Here is a 24670-nt window from a genome sequence, read left to right as displayed (position 1 = left end):
GGGAGAGGGAGTTAACTGTTTATCCAATTGGGATAAAACTTGCTTAGGACATTCTTTAGTATATGTTATTGATAGTATCAGAACATGGGGATAATAGAGGGATTATGTCACAAATATACAGTATATCTTTTTTTTTTTTTTCAATTTATCTTGATGTTATCAAATGAGAATGGGTCCAGACTCTCACTACAATGATATACTGTCACATTCTGAATTTAGGTTAAGGAAGGATTTAGCAAAAAAATTTCCATGAGAGGAAAGTTTCCTTAAAGTAGGCTGTGTCTATTTTAATATATTTTTTTAACAGGTAAAGTCAATATTGTATGGTGGATGCCATGAATGGGGCTTGTTTGTGTCATACCATATATAACAACCAAAACTGTGTGTGACTGGATGAAAGCTCTCAGATATAGTTATGACCTACAGTACCTGCCATATCAAAAACTCTCATTACCTGGATTCTCTATTTCTCTCAACAGACTTGTGGTTTTACATTACAAAAAACCTTGCTTATATCTCTTTTTCTCTTTTTCAGAGGTTTCTTTGCTCTTTGAAGCTGGCTCCTCAGTGACCTACACCTTCCAGGATCCTCTCTCAGTCAGTAGCAATGAAAGCAACCTGTCTTCTGCCATCTATGCTGAGATAAGCAAGTCCCGGGAAAACATTGCATTCAGCTTCCTCACAACAAGCACTCCGGCCATGCTGTTATCTGTCACCACTTACTATCACAAGTATATGGCTGTCATGTTGTCTAAAAATGGTAAGTTCTTATATTGCTGTATATTGCTTTATGGCAAAGTGGCTGCTGATAGTGAACAGGTGTAGAGGTGATGCAGTGCAGGAATAATCACAGGCAGACAATTATAATCCAGTTTAGAAAAGGGGTGCTTTATTTTGTAATTCTCAGTCTGGAGATCAAACAATAAACCTCCTGCAATACACACCAATGTGTAAAGCATGAAGGGAAATGATATAAATGGTTTTGCAAACCAAATAATAACACGTTATCCACCCCACGATAATACAATACACAGTCCATTCTGGGTTTGTGCTGTAGCGCTCGTGGTGGGTGATAACAAGTTTAAACAGTGATTGAAGTGCAGTGTTGACCCTGTTTAGCGCTGGCCCAAAGCGACAAGCTCCGGATATGTGCTTAGCCATCTAGTGATTACAAACACACACAGTTACTAAATAGACATGAACAAACAGACAAAACACTCACGAACATTTTCACTGCACTTTCTCTGCGTCTCACTGTCCTTCCATTTTCTAACACAAAACCAAACTAAGGAAAAGACTTATGATTCGCCATCCCCTTTTTGATATCACACATGACCCCTTGGTAAACAATTGCAGTTGTCTCTATTGCCTGCAGCTGCTACATCATTTACCTTCCGGGTCAGTACGTTCCTGCAACGGAGTCTTGCCTTCTTCCAGGCTGACCGACTTCCTGGCCCAGGGCAAGAACTGTCATGCCAGCTTGTCCAAAGACTTCTCCTTTCGCTATTTAGCCGCCTCACAGGTCGGGAGGGAGATTTACAACCAAAACTCATTGTATTCCTGTCACATGCTTGTATAGTTGTTCATAATCCATTGGCAGGTTAAGAATATTCTGGTGTCGTTCAAGGCTTCCCTATTGAGTGCACTGTAGTTGGTTGAAATAAACAGGCCGGTTGAAGACAATAGCAGGTTCATTTTCAACCTTGATTTATATGCTTGTCCACATCACTGCTTTTTAGTGTGTCGGGTCAGAAAGAGACAGTTGTCAGTCATTGAGGCCTTTGTGTGCATCCAAACTTGTTTAGTGGCCCTGGAAGCAAAAGTAGAAGTGAGGTCCAAAAAAGCTTTCCTCATGTTGCTTCCAAATACAAATGTGAATAGTGAATTGTTACTTTGTGATGTCACAACAGGTACTCTTTTGAGGACCAGGCTGTAATTCTAGTTCCTCTCCATGTAATATATACCCCCTCTCACTTTTGAATTTTTCAAGGATATCCCCTTTGACACTGTGACAAAGTGGATGAGTGTATGCAGGTGCAGGGGTGATGCAGTGAGGTAATGAACAGACAGAGAGGTTTTATCTGGTTTGGAAAAGTGCTGTTTATTTATTTTTTTTGTATCCAGGTCTGGTGACCAATAATAATAATAATAAACAATAACGGGTTTTCCGAACCAAACAATAACAATAACCCAACACGTATCCGCCCCACAATTGTACATACACGGTCACCAGTCCTGGATGAATGCAGTAGTGCTCATGGCGGGTGATACAGATTATTTGTGACAGTTGTGCAGTGCTGTTCAGGCTTTAGTGCTGGCCCTTGGTGGCAGCTCCAGAACCATGCTAGCCGTCTAATGTGGTGTAACAAACAAGAGCATGACACACAGACAGACTGCTTTTTCTGTTTAACAGGGTCCTTCACAGTCCTTCTCAGTTTTTAATGATAAATCAAATACGAAGGAACAGATTACTATTCTCCGTCCCCTTTTATGCTTTCACACATGACCCCTTGGTAGACAAGTGCAACTGCTTCTCCAATCTGCGGCTGACACGTCCTTTCCCTCTGGGTCAATGTGTTATTGCCTTCTTCTCTTCCTCTTCTTGCCCTCTTCCTGGCTGGCCGACTTCCCTTGAACTCTGGGAAAAAACTGTCAGAACAGCCTGTCCAAGGAACTCCGTTCTCGCTGCTTAGTGTTCTCACGTCAGGAGGGAGGTTTACAACCAAGAATCATTGTATTTCTGTTACAGATACATGTATTTTTAGCAGTGAAATCCACAAAAAAGGCAACTTGATTGGTTTGCTGGTCTCATACTTCCACTGAGTGACAGTGCTGCCCAGTGCTGACACTGCTTTATATAATGTTTAACAAATCTGCTATATAGGAGATACTGGGATATGCTACTAATGCTGGCCAAAAAGTCATCATTAGCTTAGCGTTTGATTTCTGGGGTTAGAGATTTGCAAAATATTTAGTCACAGGAAAGGTGCTGAGTGACTAGGTAGTTATGGACTTGTCATTAATAGAGGATCTCAGTTCATCTCTATGTTAAGAGCCAGTATATATGTATGTATGTACTGACACATTTACCTGGATGGTGTGTGTGTGCACATATTTTTCTTTCCAATTACTAACGGTAACTGTCGAAACTCAATGATTATGTTGAAAACTGTTAGCAAATATTCCAAATCCACACTCCTAGCTAATGGCTGTTTAGTTTTAAAGAGCTACACATCTTCTATATGGAGGTGGAGGTGGTACCTGGGATCCATCTTAATTCATTGATTCTAGTATCTCAATTCCCTTTGCAGCTATCATTCAGAACGTGTTACTGTCAAGTGGTTGGAATTGTGCTTGGCAAATATCTTTTTAAGGGTGTTTATCTACCAGCATAGTCAGACAGTAAATATAGGTGCTTTCACAGAAGCTGAGGCAGAAGTATTTACAGACTGCTATTAGAGTACTTCTGAAATAGGAGACTTATCTCCCTATACCTTTCAAATTTCATTGCCACATGTTTACAGTGGTGGTATTTTGAATTTCTAAAATACGATTGTATAATACTTGGGAAGCCTTTTGAGCTAAGTTGCATGTCTTGTAGTCACATAACAGAGTTTGTACTTGCCAATTTGTTTAAAAAATAACTACTAAAAAGGCTTTACTGGGTTTGAGAGTATGTCAGATACACAGTAGGTAGTAAGTTCTACTTACTTGGAAGTTCCTATGTTAAATAATTTGTTTTCCTGAATAATTATGTTCCACAACATTTCTAAGCAATACTGCATTGTTATATGTAAATAAATCACTGCTACAAAATATTCCTTATGTCTCCTGGGAATATTTCTTTCACACTTTTCAAACAATGCAGGCATAATATACACACTTGGGGAGTTTGTAGGTGACCCTTGGTTTTGCTGAATGTAATATGTTATTACAAAAAGTGTGCTGATTAGATTTGGAAATAGATTAGATGAAAAAAGGCTGACTGGTAGAAATATTCCAATATCTTTATTTAATATAACCTTTTTGTAACTTTATTTGTAGCTCTAACACAATTACATTGCTAAACATTTTATACTTACTTGACTATTTTTGTAGGAAATGTTTTGTTCGAATATTATAGTCAAAATGTTTTCATGGCCAGGATTTATATGTATTTTACTGATTTAATTCAAACATCTAACCTTGAAAAGACCCATTGAGATGAACTAATTTACGAGGGTGTCCATGAAAGTGTAAGGCTCAATTATACATTTAATTTAATTACATTACCTATCCAACAATACAGTACTCATTCCCATAACAACTGCACAACACAAATCTTCACATTTTAGAAAATAGTTACTGAAACAGTTCCATTAGGGTTTCAATTGTTTCTAACTATTTTAATTAAACTCAGCCCCATTTGTTTTGGTGCACCGGCTTACTGAACTTTAAGTGCATATTACTCAGGCAATGTAAAAGCCACCTATGTGGTTCGCTGCTTTCCAATGACATATTTATTTTTGTAAGCGGTATTCCTAGCCGGGGCTACGATCGCCTGAAGGTAAGCCACTCATCGTGTGAGAGGGATCACCTGCATAGGTTTTGTTATGAGTCAATTACTTCGTCATTTTAGCAGCCAGGCGGAAGGGGGTCATATCGGTCGAAAGCTTGGAATATATTACCAAATGTTCCCATATACGTATTTCAGAAAGAAAACTACAGCTTCCAGAATGCAATAGTACAGTCCTGAGAGACGTGTCGGATCGGTGGATATATTTCAGTGCTTTGACTGAAAAAATTAAAAGCCCAGCCAAACGGATTGGATATATTTTGAAGGCAGGCTTAGGTGTTTCCAGTGCCGTTTGCCTTGATTGCCTAGCTAGGTTGCTAGAAAAGCTACAGACCAGAGAGAGAGAGAGAGATAGAGAGATAGTTGTGATTGGTAAAAGTGCTAATAAAACAGTTGTTTTTCACACAATTTGCTTCATTTTTCCCCATGTTTATTTCATATTGAAGTTCAATGGTGCAGTATATAGCAGCAACTAAGCATGATTTTTTTTTGGAAAAGTTTTTTTTTTTTTTTTTTTGTACATATATTCTAATCTCTACTACATATAGTATGCCTGATCCTGTTGCAACTTGTATAATATGAAAGCAAATTGTTTTATCTATTTTATTTAAAGGACATTGTGTGGCCTTGCATTTGCTATAAGTCACATGCATGCAGCACAAACTATCCAGTCATTATACATACAATAGGTGACGGCTGGAGGCTGGAGGCTGGAGGCATTTTTTATTCAATTAGAAGGTCATTCCAAGCAAAGGCCACCCTGTCTGAAGTAAAGAGTAACCAGTGTAGTTTTTACTCCAGGAGAACATTAAGTGTTGATATGTTGGTGATGCTTTCAAGATGAAGCTGTATAATGTGTGTATATTTTTACTTTGCCATCTTTTCCCCCACTCCACAGGGAGCTTGCAGATCTGGTACAGACTAAACACAGAGAAAGAGCCAGATGTCTTCTCCACCAGCATCACCAACCTGGTTAACGGACAACTTCACAAAGTCAGAATCAACAGAGATGGAAGGGATGTCTATGTGCAGGTAAACAGGGCTAAAAGGCAGATGTTGGGATCTATTCAACTGATCCAAACTGTGAAAGATCCAAACAATGACAATCAAAATAGGCTTTTTTGAATGTATCAGTGCAGCTGAGTCCATTTAGTATATTTTTGTCAAAGATTAGTGAGGGTCCTAATTTAATCATGAATGGCAGTATTTCGATCTGTCTCGATCTGATCTGATTAGGCGTACCTCTGTAGCACCAAATTGTGTGCAGGAATGTCTGTCACACTACACTGCAATTGTTCTGCAAATTAGTTCCCTGACATGTATTCTGTAATGTGTAAAAGATGCATTGCCATGTAGCAACTCTGCATCGCTCACAATGGGCAAGACAGACCCAGTGTATAGTATTACTTATTGTACAATTACGATTAAATTAAGTTGGTGGGGATGCCACCTCTAGCATGTACAGATTTGTTTCTTTCAGAGGTAGGTACTGATGTCCACATTTAGCGAAATTTAATAATAACAAAATGTTGGTTGACAACAAGACATAAATGATAACATGCTTCTGTTTACAGTTTTTAAAAGAATATTCCAAAATGAAAATGATTTTGTAAAGACATGAATGCATTTTATATGTTTATTCCTACCAGAAATTACTTATATGGAATGTTACTTTTGCTGAGTTAGAAAAAAAAAAACCATACTGCTCTGTATCACCAGATTTATATAGTGCCATTTTAAAATTCAAACACAGAATTATTTATCCCCCATATTGAAGCTAGAGCCCGTATCAGCGATCACCTAATCAATACCATGGGGCATTGGTCCTCTTCAGCAATCCGATTCCGATATATCCGATTGTAACCACCGCACATCAGGCTATAGCTAGCATGCTCGAAGTGGGGGTGCCCCCTCTGCCAGTACCACAAGAGGTTTTCCCCGAATAGAAGGGGTTTTTTTTCCTCTCTGCTGAGCAGATGGCAGTCACAGGCCTGTCCCAATAACCATCTAGCTTTACTTATTTGTTTGTCACGTTTGTCCTTTCTTGCTTTTATGTTATACATTGGCATGCAGTCTTTGTTTGTCTTCAGCGGGAACCGGTGGTCCACTCTTTGGGGGGTTAATGAGTCTCACTTCCCGAACCTAGAGTTCCAGTAACTCCACAGGTTCTTCGTGTCCACAGAGGGGACCACCGGCCACACTATTCTTTTACAACTAATGTGCTTTATCTTGCCTCATGAAAGAAGGCTCTGTCTTACTTCCTCCTTTATCCAACTGGTACATGGCCCTCATACTCTCTTTTCTTCTTTACGTCAATGCTTTGTATGAGCCTTTCCGTCCACTGAGGGTCAAACTCGGTCACGGGGCCGAGCCTATATGACTTTCCAAAAACTCAGAGGACTATGTTTTAGGGGCCTGGAGGCCGATAGGGCCAGCCTCGATTACATGGGGAAGGCTCTCGATTGGAGTCTGGCCAGTCCTTTTCTCTCTCTCTCCCCTGTTCAAGAGTCCGAGCCTCGAATCCTAAGTTGCAAAACGCTCCCTTCCTATCGCAGCCCTGGTTTCCACCCTATGAAACTGCATTGTTACATGTGGGAAAAGGAGTCATTGCATTTTTTACAGTATGTGTATGATTGCACTATGATTAACCATTCTTCTTTCAAACTTTACAGTTGACTATGAATGCTTGTTAACATACGTTGTTTTGTTGGAAGCCAATTATGACAGTAAATGTTTAAGTACAATTGCAGATTTCTGCAGTTCACTGTTGTGAAAATGTAACAGTACTCAATGAAGTACATAAACAACAGGTGGACTGTAATGCGTGGATCTTATACGAACAAGAGACATAAAAATTGCTTTATGTACCAAGGAATACAGTATACCATACAGTACTAACTGTAATGGAAAGTGTTAACATACATGTAGGGTTTGACATATTGCAAGTCCCATTTGTTTTCAGGTACTCCTTTCCAAATATCTAATACTCGTCACTACATACTCAACATGAATTACACATTTCTGAGTACAAGGAATTTTGTTATTCGATAAAGCACACACTGACACCAAATATCGTGGGAATGCTAATGCAGTTACTGAACATGTTACCAATCACAAGGACTATGATTTCCCAGTGTTATGTCCGTATGGCCAGTCTTTGGGGATAATTTGTAATGTGCTTGGTGATGCCATTGCTGATGTCACATGTGATGTCAAGTGTGATTTTTTGGACTTTTGCAATCAAACCTTAATGTTACTTTAACGACACACACACACACACACACACACACACACACACACACACACACACACACACACAGTGCCTATAAAAAGTCTACACCCCCCTTGAACTTTTTTCACATTTTGTTTTGTCAGTGCCTGTGGCAGGCTGGCGAGTGGAAAGAGGCCCAGAGACAGACTGCAGTTCAAAAAATTCTCCATACATGCTTTAAGATGAGGCATTTTGAGTAATTGCTTCTTTCTTGCCACCCGTCCATACAGGCCAGCTTTGTGTAGGGACCGGCTTATTGTTGATGTGTGAACATTGACTTCCATCTCAGATACAGAACCTTGCAGATCCCAAACCATATTCCTGCTTGCCTGGCTGCTCAGTTTGGAAGGGTGACCTGATCTGGGTAGTTTCTGGGTGGTATGATGCATCTTCCACTTCTTAATGATGGACTTCACTGTGCTGAGAGGTATAATCAGCGCCTTTGAAATTTTCTTGTACCCCTCTCCTGCTCTGTGCACTTTATCCCTGACTGGATTACTATGTGAGTTGCAACTTGAAAGTCTTTATATACCTGTGGCCAAGTGGCTGGTAAAGGGGAACAGGTGTAGCGGTGATGCGATGCAGGAGTGACAGGCAGACAACGATATCCAGTGAAAAAGTGCTTTTATTTGTAATCCAGGTCTGGTGACCGTAAAATAATAAATCCCCGGCTATACAAAACAATGTATAAAATGCGGGAAAAGCAATAACAGGGCACAGTCCCGAACAAAAACAAAAACACGGTCACCAGTCCTGGGTGAGTGCAGACGTGCTTGTGCGGTGGTGAAGACACAGGTAATTCGTGACGGTTGGTGCAGTGGTAATCCGGTTCGTGCTGACCCTCACGACAGCTCCGGATTTGTGCGTTTAGCTGTCTAGTGGTGAAAACACAGACAGTTATTTACACAGACACAAACAACACACAACACTCTTTCTTTTCTTTTAATGAAAGCTCCTCTCTCGATCCTTCTCTCTCTCCAGCGTTTTACCCAAATGAAGGAAAAGATCAGCGTTACCCTGACCCTATACGTAATCCCGCATGATATCTAGGTAAACGGTTGCAGCTGCCTTATTACTTGCAGCTGCCCCTCCTTTACCTTTCAAGTCAATATGGTCTTACAACAGAGTCTCGCTTCTTTCCAGGCTGACCCACTTCCCGGTCCCGGAAACGAATTGTCAGGCCAGCCATTCCAGATACTTCTCCTCTCGTTCTTTAGTGCCCTCACAGGTCGAGAGGAAGATTTATCACCAGAACTCATTGTATTTCTGTCACAATACCTTAGGGAAATTATCTATAAGTTAAACCACTTTGAGTACACACAGGCTGAAACCATTTCACTAATTTTTTGACCTTTGAAACAAATCATTTGCACCTGAGCTAATTTAGGGCTGCAGTATCAAAGGGGTTGAATACTTATGCAACTGAGATTAAATCTCTGCATTCCATTTATTCAGAGCTTGTCAGGCGCATCAAGTCCAATTTATTTTCACACCCACTGTGTCCTATCAAATTCTCTGGAACAAGGCAAGTATGAAATAACTTCATCAAGTCAGTATGTTCTACCCCATACTGCAGATTCTTGCATGTTTACACCTTTTGGAGGGATGTATATTCCAAAACCATCTGCCCAGCCAAATGACAATCAGTATTTTTTTCAGTCTGCACTCCCTTCAGCATCCCAGCCCTAGCCCACGCACTCCAACTCCACCCAGATACACAATCCGTTGTTTATCTCATCGACATCCCAGTTGCTTTTGGCTTTTCTACCAGCCTTTCTAATCTCCCCTCTGTCCCATTTATATGCACACATCTTCGCTTTGCTTCCTCTGAACCCAGAATCACTGAGGCTCTAATTCAAGAGATGGACAACAAATTAATTGCCGGCCCCTTCCCAGCCCCACCATTCCCCTTCTTCAGGATTAGCCCCATCGTTATAGCGACGCGCAAAATATCGGGAAACAAGCCTCAACACCCTAACTCCCCACAATCAATTCTCCCTTCATTGTGTTAACCCTTAGCGGTCTATTTATTCAACCCTTAGCAGCCTATTTATTCAGCGCTTGTGAGGTGCGTCAGGTCCAATTTATTTTCACACACGCAGTTTATTTTACACGCGCTGTTTAAAATATTTTTTTCAGAGTAAAACAGGTTTAAAAGGCACTGCATTGCAAATCGACATCAGTACTGCATCTCCAGCTAAGCCCCACCCCTTGTTCGCTGTATTTTTCACATGCCTCTTTATAGACGTGCATACTGATAAATCCTCTCCTGATCACTTGTTTTATCACCAAACTCCTCAGTAATGCGATCCAAGTCATTATTTTATTACTATAACATCTCAAAAGCTCTGTAAATGTCTGTGATATTCTTTGAGCGCTGGATGCGGAAGCATCAATATTCTTTGTTATGTGTCCATGTTATCTCTGTGGTGCAGGGGCTATCTGCATTGCTCAGATACGCCCCTTATTTTGGTTTCATTCAGCTCCTATGGGTCTCAATTGACCATTGAATGGCTTTCTCAGCTTTTTCCCGGTGAAAAAATGACTAGAGACCTGTGCTTCATGTCTTTTTGATGATGTCAGACAGGGTCCGACATCGGACTGGAAAGGGAAAATTATAATATCGGACCTAATCTTACATAGGATCGCAAAGGGTTAAGGGTTAAATTAAGTAAGTGAGAGCTTAGTTGGAACAAAGAACAGCAGGGCAGTGGTCCGCCGGGACCAGGACTGAGAACCATTGATTTAGAGTATCTCTTCAATATATCAATGCTTGATATGTCAATTCAGCTGTAGACTAGGAACCCAGAGTAAAGCCATGCCTGTAAATATCCTTTTATTATAGTGTCAGTGTAATCAAGGAATCTCTCAAGGGCAAGCGTGCCTGAGTAATGGTTAAATAACCAAAATATCCTTAAGCCAGACTAAAGCCTACTTACAAAATGTACTTGCATTTCCAAGAGCCACAACAGGCAGAAAATATGAATGCCGGTAAAGATGAGACCTGCTGAATTGCCTAATATTATTTTAAAGGTTCCTTCTTGTTTTTATTTAAGCCCTTTTGTCATGGTTAATAATACCACACCATGCGCTACTGTGAACACTGACATGTGATTTGGTCCATTTTGGGATAGCTGGAACCATGTTATATATATGTTTCTCTCCTTTCATCAGTATATCACACAATCCTTTTTATCCTTTTTAACATACCGTATAGCTAGAAAACCATCATACCAAGAATCTGGTAAGGGTGAGATTTAACACTTAATATTTTTATATCAGGTCATGAGGATATATAGAGGCACCTGTCAGCCTATCTGGAAGTAACTTATATGTGATATTATTCATGGAATTTTTATAGACATTTTCTTAATTATTGGATAATGGTATTTGCCTATGATGTATACAGGAAAATATTTCTTTTTAGAAGCTCATTTATAATTTAAACAGTTTATTTTGTCTGTGTTATGTATAATTTAACTATCTAATCTAACTATCCTTTTTTTTTCTTCACCCCCTTAGATTGACCAGAAGGTAAACACAAAATACAGCCTTACCTCAGACACTGAGTTTAATTCTATCAAATCTCTGACTCTGGGCAAAGTCACAGGTAAGCTATTTTCATAAAAAAAGAATTCTGCCAGAAAACAATTGCTTTATTTTTATATCAAGCAATACAACCTGTGAAATAGTAAATGTGGTGCTCTTTTATTTACAAGAATATAATAATATAAACAACAAACCAAAACAATTTCTGGCCCCATAAGGAGCAGTGATAAATCATTACCACTAGCACCGCCACAGCCACTTTTTGAATGGCTTTTGCAATTCAAATTTAAACATCTCTGCGTATGTGAATATCCCATGCATGTCTGTTCTTAAGTGTTACTAAATATTTGAACGAAATACCAACACAGTGTTTCAGCTGCAGAATCGTAAAAATGAATACGTTATAAGCACTTGCTTCTTCAACTGCCAGACCCACAGATTATGCGGCATATTGAAATCAATACAATATAGCCGACAATTTAGTCAGGGCTTTGTGAAAGAATGTATTATATACTCCTGTCAAGTTCTGAAACACTAATGAAAGTCATTCTACACATCATGTATTATTATTATTATTATTATTATATTATTATTATTATTATTGGTGGTGGTACTAGTAGAAGTAACAGCCTTGTATTTGTTTCACAAAATATACACATTGAATCACACTACAGTGTGATATAGTAATGCTATTTTTTTTCTAGTCTGCCTGTTCTCTGAATAGTGTTACCACCAAAAGCCCCTCGGTACTGCAGTACACTCCTCAAGCAGAACGACTGTGCCACCCTGAGTGTGTACAGGTGAAAAAAAACAAAAGAAAAAAAAAAAAGCTTATTCTAAACTCTCTGCACAAATCAGTGACCATCAGGACTGATGCTAAACGAAAACTATTGCATTTTACAATGCAGTGAAGTACGCTGTGGATATACCAGATCAAATGGCACAGCTGTATTCTGTTAAAGGTGGTACTTGCAAGTGGTCTGTGGCAGTTTTTTATAATGTTTTGGACCTGGCAGCCATCAACGCTTTGCTTTTGTACAAGGAGTGAACTGGCAATGCAATCACTCAGGGGGACTTCATTTTGCAGCTAGCCCTGGAGCTACAGCAGAAACATTTTGATAAAAGACACAAAAGCCAGCTGGCAAATGCCCCTCAACCTTCAGCCAGCGCTCCGCCCACTGGCACATGGAATACGACAATACCAGGTTGCTAAATGCAATAAAAAAATAACTTTTGATGTATGCGTCTGTTTTGAAAAGGCAGTAGTCTTTGTCAAATGCACTGGTACAGTTGAAAAGCGTGTTTTCTGTGTAGATTGTACAAGGAAAGCTGTAATAGAACTCTGAAAAGACAGTCAGAGCCTTTGAACTCTGTTTCACTCAAAGTGCTTTCATGTTGCATAAGTTGTATTATATTTTTGTTTTATGCTATTTTTATGACTAGTTATTTATGTTTTATAATTGTATATGTGCTTACATTTGTTTACACATAATAACAATTTTATTTTTATTTTTTTTGTTCCTGGGTAGTAAGTGTTATTTCCTAATTGCTTATGCCTCAAAAGTATAGAAAATGGCTATTATTCCCCGACAAACTTTGCTTTTGTGACCAGGACAGTGATATTTCAAAATATCACTATTTCAGTAAATACAGTATAATCGTAAATCTCGAAAAACTACTCACTTCTAAATCTTTTGTAGTCATTTTTGTATTACTTTAGTATAATTACATGTTAATTTGGATTCATATGTTGTTTTTTTCTGACTTTATGTGAACAAAAAGACACACATTTGCCCGTTTTCCCATTGGAAATAGTGATATTTTGAAATATCACTGTCCTGGTCACAAAAGCAAAGTTTGTGGGGAATAATAGCCATTTTCTATACTTTTGAGGCATAAGCAATTAGGAAATAACACTTACTACCCAGGAACAAATATTGTGTTACATAGTGTTATCCAATCATCCAATTTAACTTGGCTACATTCTCACAGGGTTTCCTAGTTCCCCTCCAATCAGGTGAGATGTAAACTTGTCCAGTCACGTTCTCACATAGCTGGCTAATCTGCCTGTTGGAAGGAAACTACCCAAAATGCACGTAGAGCACAGCACACAGTCACGCTAAATAATCAACAAGTGAGGTTAACATATTTTTTGACTGGAGAAATACAATTCCAAGTTGCTGTAGCATGTCCACTGTTTTGTCATTTTAAATATTTTCACAAAACAAACTTAAATTTTAAAGCTACAAAAGCCGTACAAAAGCACATCATGAAAGATCACATTTGTAGGTGAAAGACTAGAATAAAAGTCTCTACATTTCAAAAATATATAAACACATCACATTTTAGGTCCATTAAAATAAAGCTCTTTACATAATCTCTGTAAGTAACAAATTCCAAGTGAAGAGCATCTGTCTGCGTGCCTGCAATACATTTGAATCCGTATGGTCCAGAAGGACTGTATTGTATCCGAAACCGGTGAACTCTTTGTCTTTGTCATCTGAACCTTCATCATTGATTATGCAAGCAATTGTCTGAATCATTAACGTACAGATCAACTACTTCTACGCAGCTTTTTTTTTTTTCACGTGAGTCACGATATTTCCCTTCAAGCATTATTTGAGCATGGTTATTAAAAACTAGAAATAGTGAAAATGTTACTTTCAGCTAAAAGGTTTGCGTGTGTGTGGGGTGGGGGGGGGTGGCAGATAGTCCAAACCGAAGCGTTGACGCCGGTGCTTATACTATTTACAATTCTCACGTGAGAGGGACAACAAACTGTTTCCCTTTTAAGTCATAATAAAGCTGAGCTCCCAGCTAATTTGATTCAATGAGAGTCAACCAAAACAATAAATATACAAATCAAGTCAATGTGAACAGTGAGGCTGCACTCCTGCTCATTGTTAAACTCAAACTATGCAGAAATTTGTATTTTCAAATATCAGTAGGGATGTTTCAGGGAAAACTGACAAGAACACCTCAGAGGAAAATGGAGGAAAAAATGGCTAATTGTGCAGCATTTTCCAGTCTTCAAGAGAGGTTTCATAAAACAAATGTCAGATTTTAAGGTTACTGGAGCGTGCAGCTTAAGGCTTTATAACCTGCTGCCAGTGACTTTTTCAGTCTTTGCTATTTGCAGGATGTCTGGGTTTTATCCCTGTGACACATGCAAATCCAGCCTGCCTGTCTAGTACCAATCAGGCCTTGTTGACAGCCCAGTTGCTGTCTTTATCAAGCACCTTTTTATGTGAGTTTTGTGTGTTTTGATAGTGAATCCCTTGCAGTTAAGCTCTCCCTGTAACGGCAGAACTTATGCCATTGATCAAAAGGGCCACTGCGGTCTCACAGATGTCCTTGTCTACAGTGGGTCCACCCTGTCGCATTACTGTACAGCTGCATTACTGCTTGAGCAGATGCCCCTTGAGGGCAGCAACAGTACTGTACCATCCGGTGTTACAAGCACCAAACCGCTACCAAACTGACCCACTACCATTCCGGTACAGTCCCGGTTTCGACCTGCTACCGACCAGGGTTTTACAATCCCCCATCTGGTACCAAGCAGGCCTTGTTGACAGTCCAGTTGCTGTTTTTAGCAAGCTGAGGCAGCAACTGTACATTCTTACAGTACATTGCTTGTTATTTGCATAATGACTGGGTTTTATCAATGTGACATATGCAAGCCCAGCCTGTCTGTGGACAAGCAGATGATCTTCCTGTCTGTGCCAGCAGCACGCAAGGAGGCACTGGTAAACTGCATTTCTGCAAGTTGTGTGTGCATTCTCCAAGCGTATGTTGGAGAAACATTTCTCCTGCAGCTCTACAGAGTGCTCTGCCTCCCTCACCTGTACAGCTACATCCTCACCCCATGGCTCTGTGCCAAGTGAGAGCCACACACCTGGGATTAGGAAACTCTGGGCAGCAGTTTCCCACAGGCACACGTGCCTGATGGGGACAAAGTTTGCTCCATTGCGTCTGGTTCCGGCCTGTTACCGACTGATGTTCCCATCCCAGCGTGGTACCAAGCAGGCCTTATTGACAATCCTGTTACTGTCTTTAGCAGATGAGGCAGCAACTGTACATGTTTACTGTATATTGCTTTCTATTGTATATGCCTGGGTTTTTAACCCTGTGCCAGCAGCTTCAGGGATCAGCACAGCTAGCTGCGCCTGCGACCAGACTGTTTCCCTGTGCAGAGGCAACAGCCTCAAGCCAAGCCACAAGGTGAGCAGCGGCCCTAGGGATTTGCTGCCACAGGTCCATGGCCCCTTCTCAGGGAGCCATCTGGATTATTGGCATCAGTGCACCACAGACATCTGGGTGTTTACAACTGTTAAGACTGGCTACTCGCTGCAGTTCAAGCATGGTCCCCCTCCCTTTCAGGGCGTGACTGCACCATCAGTCACGGGCCCACAGGACACCACTGTGTGTCTCAGGAGCTAGCAGCTCTGCTGCAAGAATGGGCTATGCATATGGTACGCTCTGTCTAATTGGAGGACAGGTTCTACTCCATGCCCAAGCGGGATGGTGGCCTCAGGCCAATCCTCGACCTCAGACAGGTCAAACTGTTCTGAGCCGAAGGAGGTTCAAAATGTGACGATGCAACAGCTAAGTTGAGACTCAGAGCCACCAGAGTACTTAATTACCTGGACAACTGGTTCATTGTGTTCAGTCTCCAGTACAGGCAGAGGCCCATGCGGAACTTACCACAGGCCACCTTCATCGTTTGGACCTGTAGGTGAATCATCCAAAGAGCCAGCTCAACCCTATTTTGGAGTGTGTCTGGACTCCAGATCCATGCTGTACACTTTCAGATGACAGGGTGCAGAGAATGGCTGCTTGTCTGAATCTTTTTAGCATCCTCTCCAAGCCTGGTTCAACAGCAGGGGTTTTCAACCCACATTGAACCATGGTCGCCTGATGACAGTGTCTTGTCACTGTCTGAAGGCGTTTTCTTGGTGGACACAGCCTGCCCACTGAGCTAAGTAGGGTACTTCTCTGGGGTCTTCACTTGTTCACTTTCCATCATTGGTGTTTCATCGACTATCCCATAACACCTTAAGAGGGCTTGACAGTGATCCTGGCGTCCCAGCATCACCCCCCTCCATCCTCCACTAAGCTAAGCCCAGCTTACTTACCTTCCTTTTCCTCAGTGTTGCTTACTTTCTACTATGCTTGAAATCCCCAACCAGAATCTTTTTTCGTCTCGACCAGAGCTAGTTGCTGCTCCTCTGCTGCTTCAGATCAGATCTTCACTATGCATCGCAGCTATTGACCACTGAATCCTGTGCCTCTGAGAAACCGGGTTGTGCAGTGTGCCACAAATCCTCGACAACCCACCTCCACTGGGTAAACCTTGACTCTCCATCTTCACTGTTCCACTTCAGCAGCTAGTTGAGTGTACCGAAGTTTCTTTCATGCACCTCATCCACAGCATCCTCCCATCGCACTGTTAATTCTATCAGGTAAACAAGGTGTGCTGATCCAGACCACAGACAATATCAGGTCTAAGGTTAACGAGCCGTTGTCCAACATCTGCCAGCATTTTCCAGTCTTTAGCAGCTTCTAGTTGTCCTACACGAGTTTTGCTTTTAATACCTTTTCTTGGAGGTTGCTCCCCTGGATGGAGGAATGTTCTTTGTGTGTCATATATTACTGGAATTGGTGGCAACCTGATAATACACTACTCCAAACCGTTAGGGGACATAAAAAACAATTCTTATAGTCAAGATCAGGGTGTGGTGATCACACACCATCTTAATATATTTAACAGTTAGCAATATGGCAGATTTTTGCTTAATACATGTTACAAAAGATACAGTACAGATACAGTATGCTGCAATGGTGTGGTATATTCATGTCAACATGTTTTCATCATTCAAGAACCATTCAGTTGACCGCAAATACTGCTTGAAGTGTATGATGAATTACAAGAGTGTAGTTCAAATCCCAGCTGGGGACTAACAGAGCATTGATTTTAACAATCCTGCTGAGCTAGAGAGAACAGTGCTTTAACTGCCACTGTTGTTGTGGCGCTCAGTAAGTCCAGGAAGAAGCACACAGTTCTTACGGTTCAGTAGCTTTTCAACATCAGTTGCTTTGGTTCAGCAGAGGTCATCAGTAAGTTGTGTGCAGCGGTGAGGCAACATTAAAATTGGGCATTTAATTTTTTTTTTTTAAATAATGATGCATGAAAGGGGGTGTCCTCTGTGGGCTTTTAAATCATGAGTGGGGGCTGCTGTACTGTATAGTTAAGGGTAAATTAATTCAATTAAATAGGACGGATATGTTGGTTATTTAACACAGATCATTTTTTAAGGTTGGTCACTGTGTGATTTGGGCCTCCATGTTCTCTTTTCCTGGGCCCACTGTAAATGGATGTAGGTCTTTATTTTTTAATTTCTGTGTTGTACAGCACTGGTGATGTTTAATGAAGGACACTTTATAAAATGTATGTTGTATAAAACCTGTCTAATTAATACTGTACAATTCAGCTTGTAGGAGCTCCTGACACCATTCCTCTCACTCGTTTCTAGGTATACATAACCATGTGATACGATATGGATTTAATGTGTGTGAGAAAGCTAACTAAATGCAGTCATTGTAGCGTGCAGATGCTGGGTATGTATACAATTGCAGTACCCAAAACACCTGAAAACTCTTTTAACAGCTTTTAGGCGTGGTTCACATAGACAGACAGCAGGGTCAAGGCTTTTCTATTGGTGATGCTCCAGGTTGAAATGTTTGCTCTCATTGTGTTGGCAGACAGTCCCGGTTTGGATGAGGAGGTCAGAGTGGCGGGGGCACAGGGCTTCATTGGCTGCCTCTCCTCAGTCCAGTACAATCACATTGCTCCTCTGAAGGCGGCCCTGCACCATCACAGAAGCTCTGTTGTTACAGTGAAGGGGCGTCTGGTGGAATCCAGCTGTGGTTCCACAAGCATGGCTGACCTGAACACTTTCACAACAACGCACTCCCTGTCAGGTAACACTCAAGATCAAACACAATTAAAAATGAATGCAACAAACTACAGGCTGGTTTCAATTAGGGCTGCAACGAAAGGTACATTTTCAGATTTGAAGGTTCGGAAAACACATTATAGAAGGACAGTTCAAACTTTCAGTGTTACAAATTTGCATAATTTACTGGTGACTTCACCATAGCTTGTTTATATTTGATTGAAAATCCTATTTTATAGGTAATCCATATAAATGGAATAAAACATTCTCATGTTGTTTTTAACTATGTTCTATAAAACAGTAATCATTTAAATTGCACATTTATGTACACATAATTGATGCTGCTTGCAATATATACAGTAAGCTTCTATTGCAGGAGCACCATATTGCGGTCAATTAAAAGAACTGCAGGAGACTTAGGCAAAGGAAAGCTTTATTTAACAGTAACCATTCCAAGCAGATTATCAGTCACGGTCACATTTTACTACTACAACTAATAATAATAATAATAATAATAATAATAATAATAATATGAACTTACGTTTGTCAAGTGACCTGGAGATTGGTTGTGCTTCAATGATACATTAACAGTCGCTTGCACAGTTTGCATTCAACATTTTTTTTGGTCGTCTGGGCATTTAAGAAAAAAAAAATTTCAAACAGCAAAGGGTTTTGTTTGAGTAATATGCATTATACAATTAGACCAGTTCATAGATCTGTTCTGCTGTGGGCTATTCCATCCCAATGGAAAATTGACAATTATGTACATCCGAAGGTGGTTTGTTTTTATTTTTGAAACATTTTTTGAAAATGTAATGTGTCATTTTTTGACCCAGACATTTAGTAAACCATGTTAATAATGTTGAGCATGATTGTTTCAAGAGCGCTCGTCATAAAAGACTGGGTCTGGTGTTAATAGTTTGTGCTTGAACCCTGGATTAAACATGGTTTAAAGATGATAAAATAAATACAATTGTGTACTGTAAGTATTTTGGTAATGTTTTATTATGGATCTCTTATCCTAAATAATAAAAAAGTCAGTTTTCTGTTATTGATTTTCCAGGATAAAATTCATCCCAAGGTTACAAAACTAATAAGCATAATCATGAAATAAAATTCCCAGTCGGCCAAATGTATAGTAAACTGGAGCCTTTGTTTACAGAGTGGTTATCATTTATTTAGTTTTTCATAAAAAATTATGTTTTCAGAATTATTCTAGGAGCTAATAACAGCCTGACAAACACCCAATTGCCTTTTTAATCAGAGTGTATTTGTTTCTGAATTAAGGAACTGCTTTCCCTCCCCATATGCCCTGTGCAAAGTTTATCAAAACCTAAACATTTTCTGTGGGCATCAATTGATGAAACCTCTTGACATGACTCGCATCATTGGAGTACAATGGATCACACACTAAGAACACAGCACTCTCGGGCACACTGATTTCTGTCATTGACTTAAAAAAACAAGCTGTCGCTGTCCAGTCTCAATGAAAATCCAGTCCACATGCATTCTTTTTCTGTCTGTCACTACCAGAAACAATCTCAGTTGGCTTACCACCGTTCATGATCTCTTCCAAAGAATAGCTGGGAACTATGCATACCATCTCTCCCATTTAACATTATCGTCAGTAAAAACAAGCACTTAATGCTGCTAATGCATATGGTTCAGTGCCACATGAACTTCTTTGGGCAGCATTTAATTTTTTCAGTGTACCGATGACAAAACAAATTTAGTGAAAGCCTACTTTGGAGATTTGCAATTTAGTTTTTCAACTTCAGAATTCAGCACTACATGGCAATGCCTAGAGGTTGGAATAATGGCTGGATGCACCATTTCTCCACTGGCTTTTACCATGGCAATGGAAGTAATCATTAGGGCATCAAAATGGGTAGTAGGAGGAGAGCACTTGGCTTCTGGAATGCGACTACCACCAATTCGAGCATACATGGATGATATGACAACCATGACTACAACAGTAGCCTGCACTAATCGGTTATTGGGAAAATTAACCAATAACATTGAATGGGCGCGAATGCAATTCAAGCCCACTAAATCAAGGAGCACCTCTATAATTAAAGGTAAAGTAGTAGATAAAACATTCTTCATTAATGGTGAGGCAATACCAACAGCCTCTGAGAAGCCATCAAAACATTACACACAAAAGACAACATTCCTCCACCCAGGAGAGCAACCACCAAGAAAAGGTGTTAAAATCAATCCTCGCCCAGGACAATTAGAAGCTGCTAGAGACTGGAAAATGCTGGCAGATGTTGGTCAACGGCTTATTTTTCCACCTGAGATTGCCACCACTAACCTTCGACCAGATATTTTCTTGTGGTCTGGATCAGCACGCCTTGTTCACCTGGTAGAGTTAACAGTGCCATGGGAGGATGCTGTAGATGAGGCGTACGAGAGGAAGAAACTGCAGTATGCTCAACTAGCCCCTGAAGCGGAACAGCGAGGATGGAGAGTCCGGCTTTACCCAGTGGAAGTGGGTTGTCGAGGATTTGTGGCACACTCTACAACCCGGTTTCTCAGAGACGTCGGATTCAGTGGCCAAGAGTTGCGTCGCACAGTGAAGAACTTATCTGAAGCAGCAGAGAGGAGCAGCAACTGGCTGTGGTTGAAACGGAAAGATTCTGGCTGGGGATCTCAAGCACAATAGAAAGAAAGAAACGCTGATGTATAGGTAAGTAAGCTGGGCTGAGTTGAGTGGGAGATGGAGGGGGGGTGATGCTGGGACGCCAGAATCACCGTCGAGCCCTCTTGAGGTGTCGTGGGCTAGTCGACGAAACACTGAGGATGGAAGGTGCCCACTTGAAGACCCCAGAGATGTACCCTACTTAGCTCAATCCAGACGGTTGTCATGCTGATGCACTGGGGAGGCCGCACTGTGGTTGATCCCCGGAGACAGCATCGCAGCCGTTGTGTGTGCTGATGCGCCAGGGAGGCAAATAAGCTGATCCCTGGAGCCAGCATTACACTTCAGCCATTAACACCAGACAGAAGGATATCTACATCATTACATGGAAGGAAATGCAAATGGATGGAGACACATATGGATCACATTAGTTTACTGTAAAGCTACGTCTTAGTTGGTGCTTATCTTGGCGAGAGCCGAGTTCAAATCAGCATGAAGTTTTAACATCTACTCTCGTGTAATGGAAATCATTACCATCTCTCCCATTTAACGTTATCATCAGTAAAAACAAGCACTTAATGCTGTACCTAACAAAAGCGAAATATTGCTATACATGCCTGTGGCCTAGTGGCAGGTGGTCAAGGCTGGTCAGCGGCAGAAACAGCAAACACAAAACTTTAGTTTAGTTTATTGCCAATAACAGATGGAAGGTTTAAACATAACTCTTACATTAAACAAACTATCACAAATAAACAAAACAGCACCAAAGCTTCAGCTATCTCAGTCTCAGTCAGTCTCAGTCTCAGTCTGTGTGTCTGTCTGTCTGTCTGTCTGTCTGTCTGTCTGTCTGTCTGTCTGTCTGTCTGTCTGTCTGTCTGTCTGTCTCTCTCTCTCTCTCCTCTCTCTCTCTCTCTCAAACATGTCCTTGTCTTTTTATAGGGTGCGGCCAGGAGAAATTGACTTCAATCATTCAGTTGCCACCTAGCCACATTCCACACTATTCTAATTAACTAATAAAACAATTATAAAATTAAAATATTAAATGTACCTGTGGCTGTGCAGATACAGCCTTTCTGTGTGAATATTCCCCAAAATGCACCAGGCAGGAGACCAGAATAAAAGTTCAATTATTTTATTTAAAAACCAATAAAACATGAGAGTCAATGTAGCTATTTACATAATACACTTATTTTCAAAACACACAAACACTGTTCAGGTAAAATAAGAGTCATACCGATTCTAAAATAGCAGAGTGCATTCAAATAGGGCTTGAAGTGCAGATCCCAGGTTCCTTCCTATAACAAATGTTCAGGTGTGCTTTTAATTTAAGACACTTAGCAGATTCACCCCTGTGCAAAATCATACATATAAAATGGGACAATATAGCACAAATCTAAAACAAATCCCATTCAAAATGACACACAATGGCAGAAGGAGGATTTACAATGAAAACAGACAGCACAAGAAACATCAGAATGCAGCTACTTAAAATCAACTTTGGTATAGTACCAGTCATCTAATTTGAGCATGCAGTAATTATGCCTTAGATACTCTTAGCTTAGATACTCATACCTCCAAAACACAGAATGGATAACAGTGTTGTATACAATCTCCAAGTCAGATATGGGGCTACAAGACTCCAACTCCGAGATAAAACAAAAAGTGAGCTACCGTGTTCCCTTGTGCTGAACTATGATTCTCTCTGCTCACTGTGGGTGAGGCGGCGTGAGCTTATATGTCACTTGTACCTGAAGCAACAGAAACACAATGAGGGACAGCTGTCATTCATTTGGATTCACATTAACAATTTGGGGGGTGGGGGGGCAGCTTCATCTAATAAACAGACCAAACATACAATTCATCAATCAGTCAATCAATCAATCAATCAATCTTTATTTTATATAGCGCCTTTCATAGTAGAACACCATCACAAAGCATTTTTCAAGATGCAGTAAATACAAGAAAATCTATAATACTTCAAATAGAGAAATGCATAATACAGTGGAAAGTATATAATACATGATAGTGTCATAATATAGTACACTGAATACAGTGGAAAGTGCATAATACATGAAATAGTACACTAAATCAGTGGAAACTGCATAATACATGAAATACTACAATACAGTGGAAAGTGCAGAATACATGAAATAGTACAACACAGTTGAAAGTGCAGAATACATGATAGTAACAATACGTGAAATAGTAGCAGCAGCTAATAACAGATATCAGACTTAAGGAGCATGGAAAGCAAGAGAGAACAGGTGGGTTTTGAGAGTTGATTTAAAGCGAGCTGATTTAAACCAGGTAAGAAAAGAAACAATACGTGCACAGATAAATAACAGATAAATAGGGTGACACTCAAAACAAAATCATAAAAAGTGTAATCACATAGTAATTAATATTTAAAAATATAAAAAGAAAGTATACTCGTTACACATATACAACCACAAAACACACACTTTAATTGTGCAGAGCCTCTGCCCGGTCACAATGCCAATAAACACCAAAAGTCAAGATACCAAGAGATATAACTTTATGCTGTATTTTAGGGTTGTTACTTTAACTTACACTATAGTGAGTAGACTCAGAAGTTGATTTTGTCTTTTTTAGTGTTAAATATGTTTTTCAAGTTTCTTCTTGTTGATATCTGTCATATATTCCAAAGACTTTCATCTACCTTTTTTACCTCTTAAAATTTCTACACTGTAGAGTCTGTTACACAGATGTTCATTTAATTATTCTTACTGTATATTATTTTGATACCCCAAACTAATCTTAGCTTTATTGGATGTCTGGAATGAATGAAATATGCATGTCAATAGTTTAGCTGCTTTGTTAATTCTTTTTTCCCTTTTTTTAATAATTACAGATCATTTAGAAAAAAACAACAATGAGAGGGAACCACTGGCAACACAAAGTGACTCGGTTGTCATCGGAGGCAAGTCCTCTTTATTTTATTTCAATGGTGTGAAGGTGGGAGGGTTCGAGCTTGTTCCATTCTCATTTAAGTCAGTAACACTCTTCATACAAATGAGCATATGTTTAATTAAAAGCAGATGTTTAATTAAAACCCCTGCTCTGGAATGAACTTTTTTATGCTGCATAGATTGCAACATCTTATTTATATTGCAGACCGTTCTACGTTTGCGCCATGACTTTCAGCCTCTTGCACAGAATAAATGTGAACAGTACATGCAATTGATTAAGTTTTCAGCAATGTATCGCCAGTAAAAACATTATAGACACCAACAAATATTACATGTCTTTAATTTGAACAAATATTAAATATTGTTCAATATGCTATTGACTAATGAAAGGCAAGATGACAAGAGATATAAGGACATTGTTTTGTAGATTGGTGTGCAGTTTCACTGAGACAAATTAAATGCAGTATTGTGCAATGTATATTTGGTAGGTGTAATAACCCCAGTGTGCGGTTATCTCCTGTTAACTTACCCCCAGGAGTGCCTTAATGCTATTATAAATTAATTTAAAATTACTATATTTATTACACTTTTTAAATTAACACAGCAAATTAAAAAAATATGTTCAGTAACAGTAAATATCACTATGCACAAAAAATAGTTACAGTGTAATGTAAACAAAATTTGATAAAACATGTTTATTTTTATATATTAACATACATTTAATGGTAAATATAGCATGTATTTATTAAAATGTTAAGTACATTTCTA

At 39.8% G+C, this 24670-nt stretch overlaps 1 protein-coding gene across 1 annotated transcript in view; it reads left to right on the top strand.

The window, feature by feature from the left end:
• LOC121321430 (contactin-associated protein-like 5) overlaps positions 1-24670 on the top strand; it is a 354495-nt gene that overhangs the window by 324907 nt on the left and 4918 nt on the right. The window contains exons 19-23 of the mRNA XM_041260374.1: positions 536-760; positions 5454-5587; positions 11349-11436; positions 18138-18356; positions 23845-23913. Coding sequence (XP_041116308.1) covers positions 536-760; positions 5454-5587; positions 11349-11436; positions 18138-18356; positions 23845-23913 — 735 coding nt within the window. The remainder of the gene's footprint in view (positions 1-535; positions 761-5453; positions 5588-11348; positions 11437-18137; positions 18357-23844; positions 23914-24670) is intronic.

Source organism: Polyodon spathula, chromosome 10 (assembly GCF_017654505.1).
Source record: "Polyodon spathula isolate WHYD16114869_AA chromosome 10, ASM1765450v1, whole genome shotgun sequence".
Lineage (NCBI taxonomy): Eukaryota > Metazoa > Chordata > Actinopteri > Acipenseriformes > Polyodontidae > Polyodon > Polyodon spathula.
This window is presented reverse-complemented; position numbering and strand designations above follow the sequence as displayed.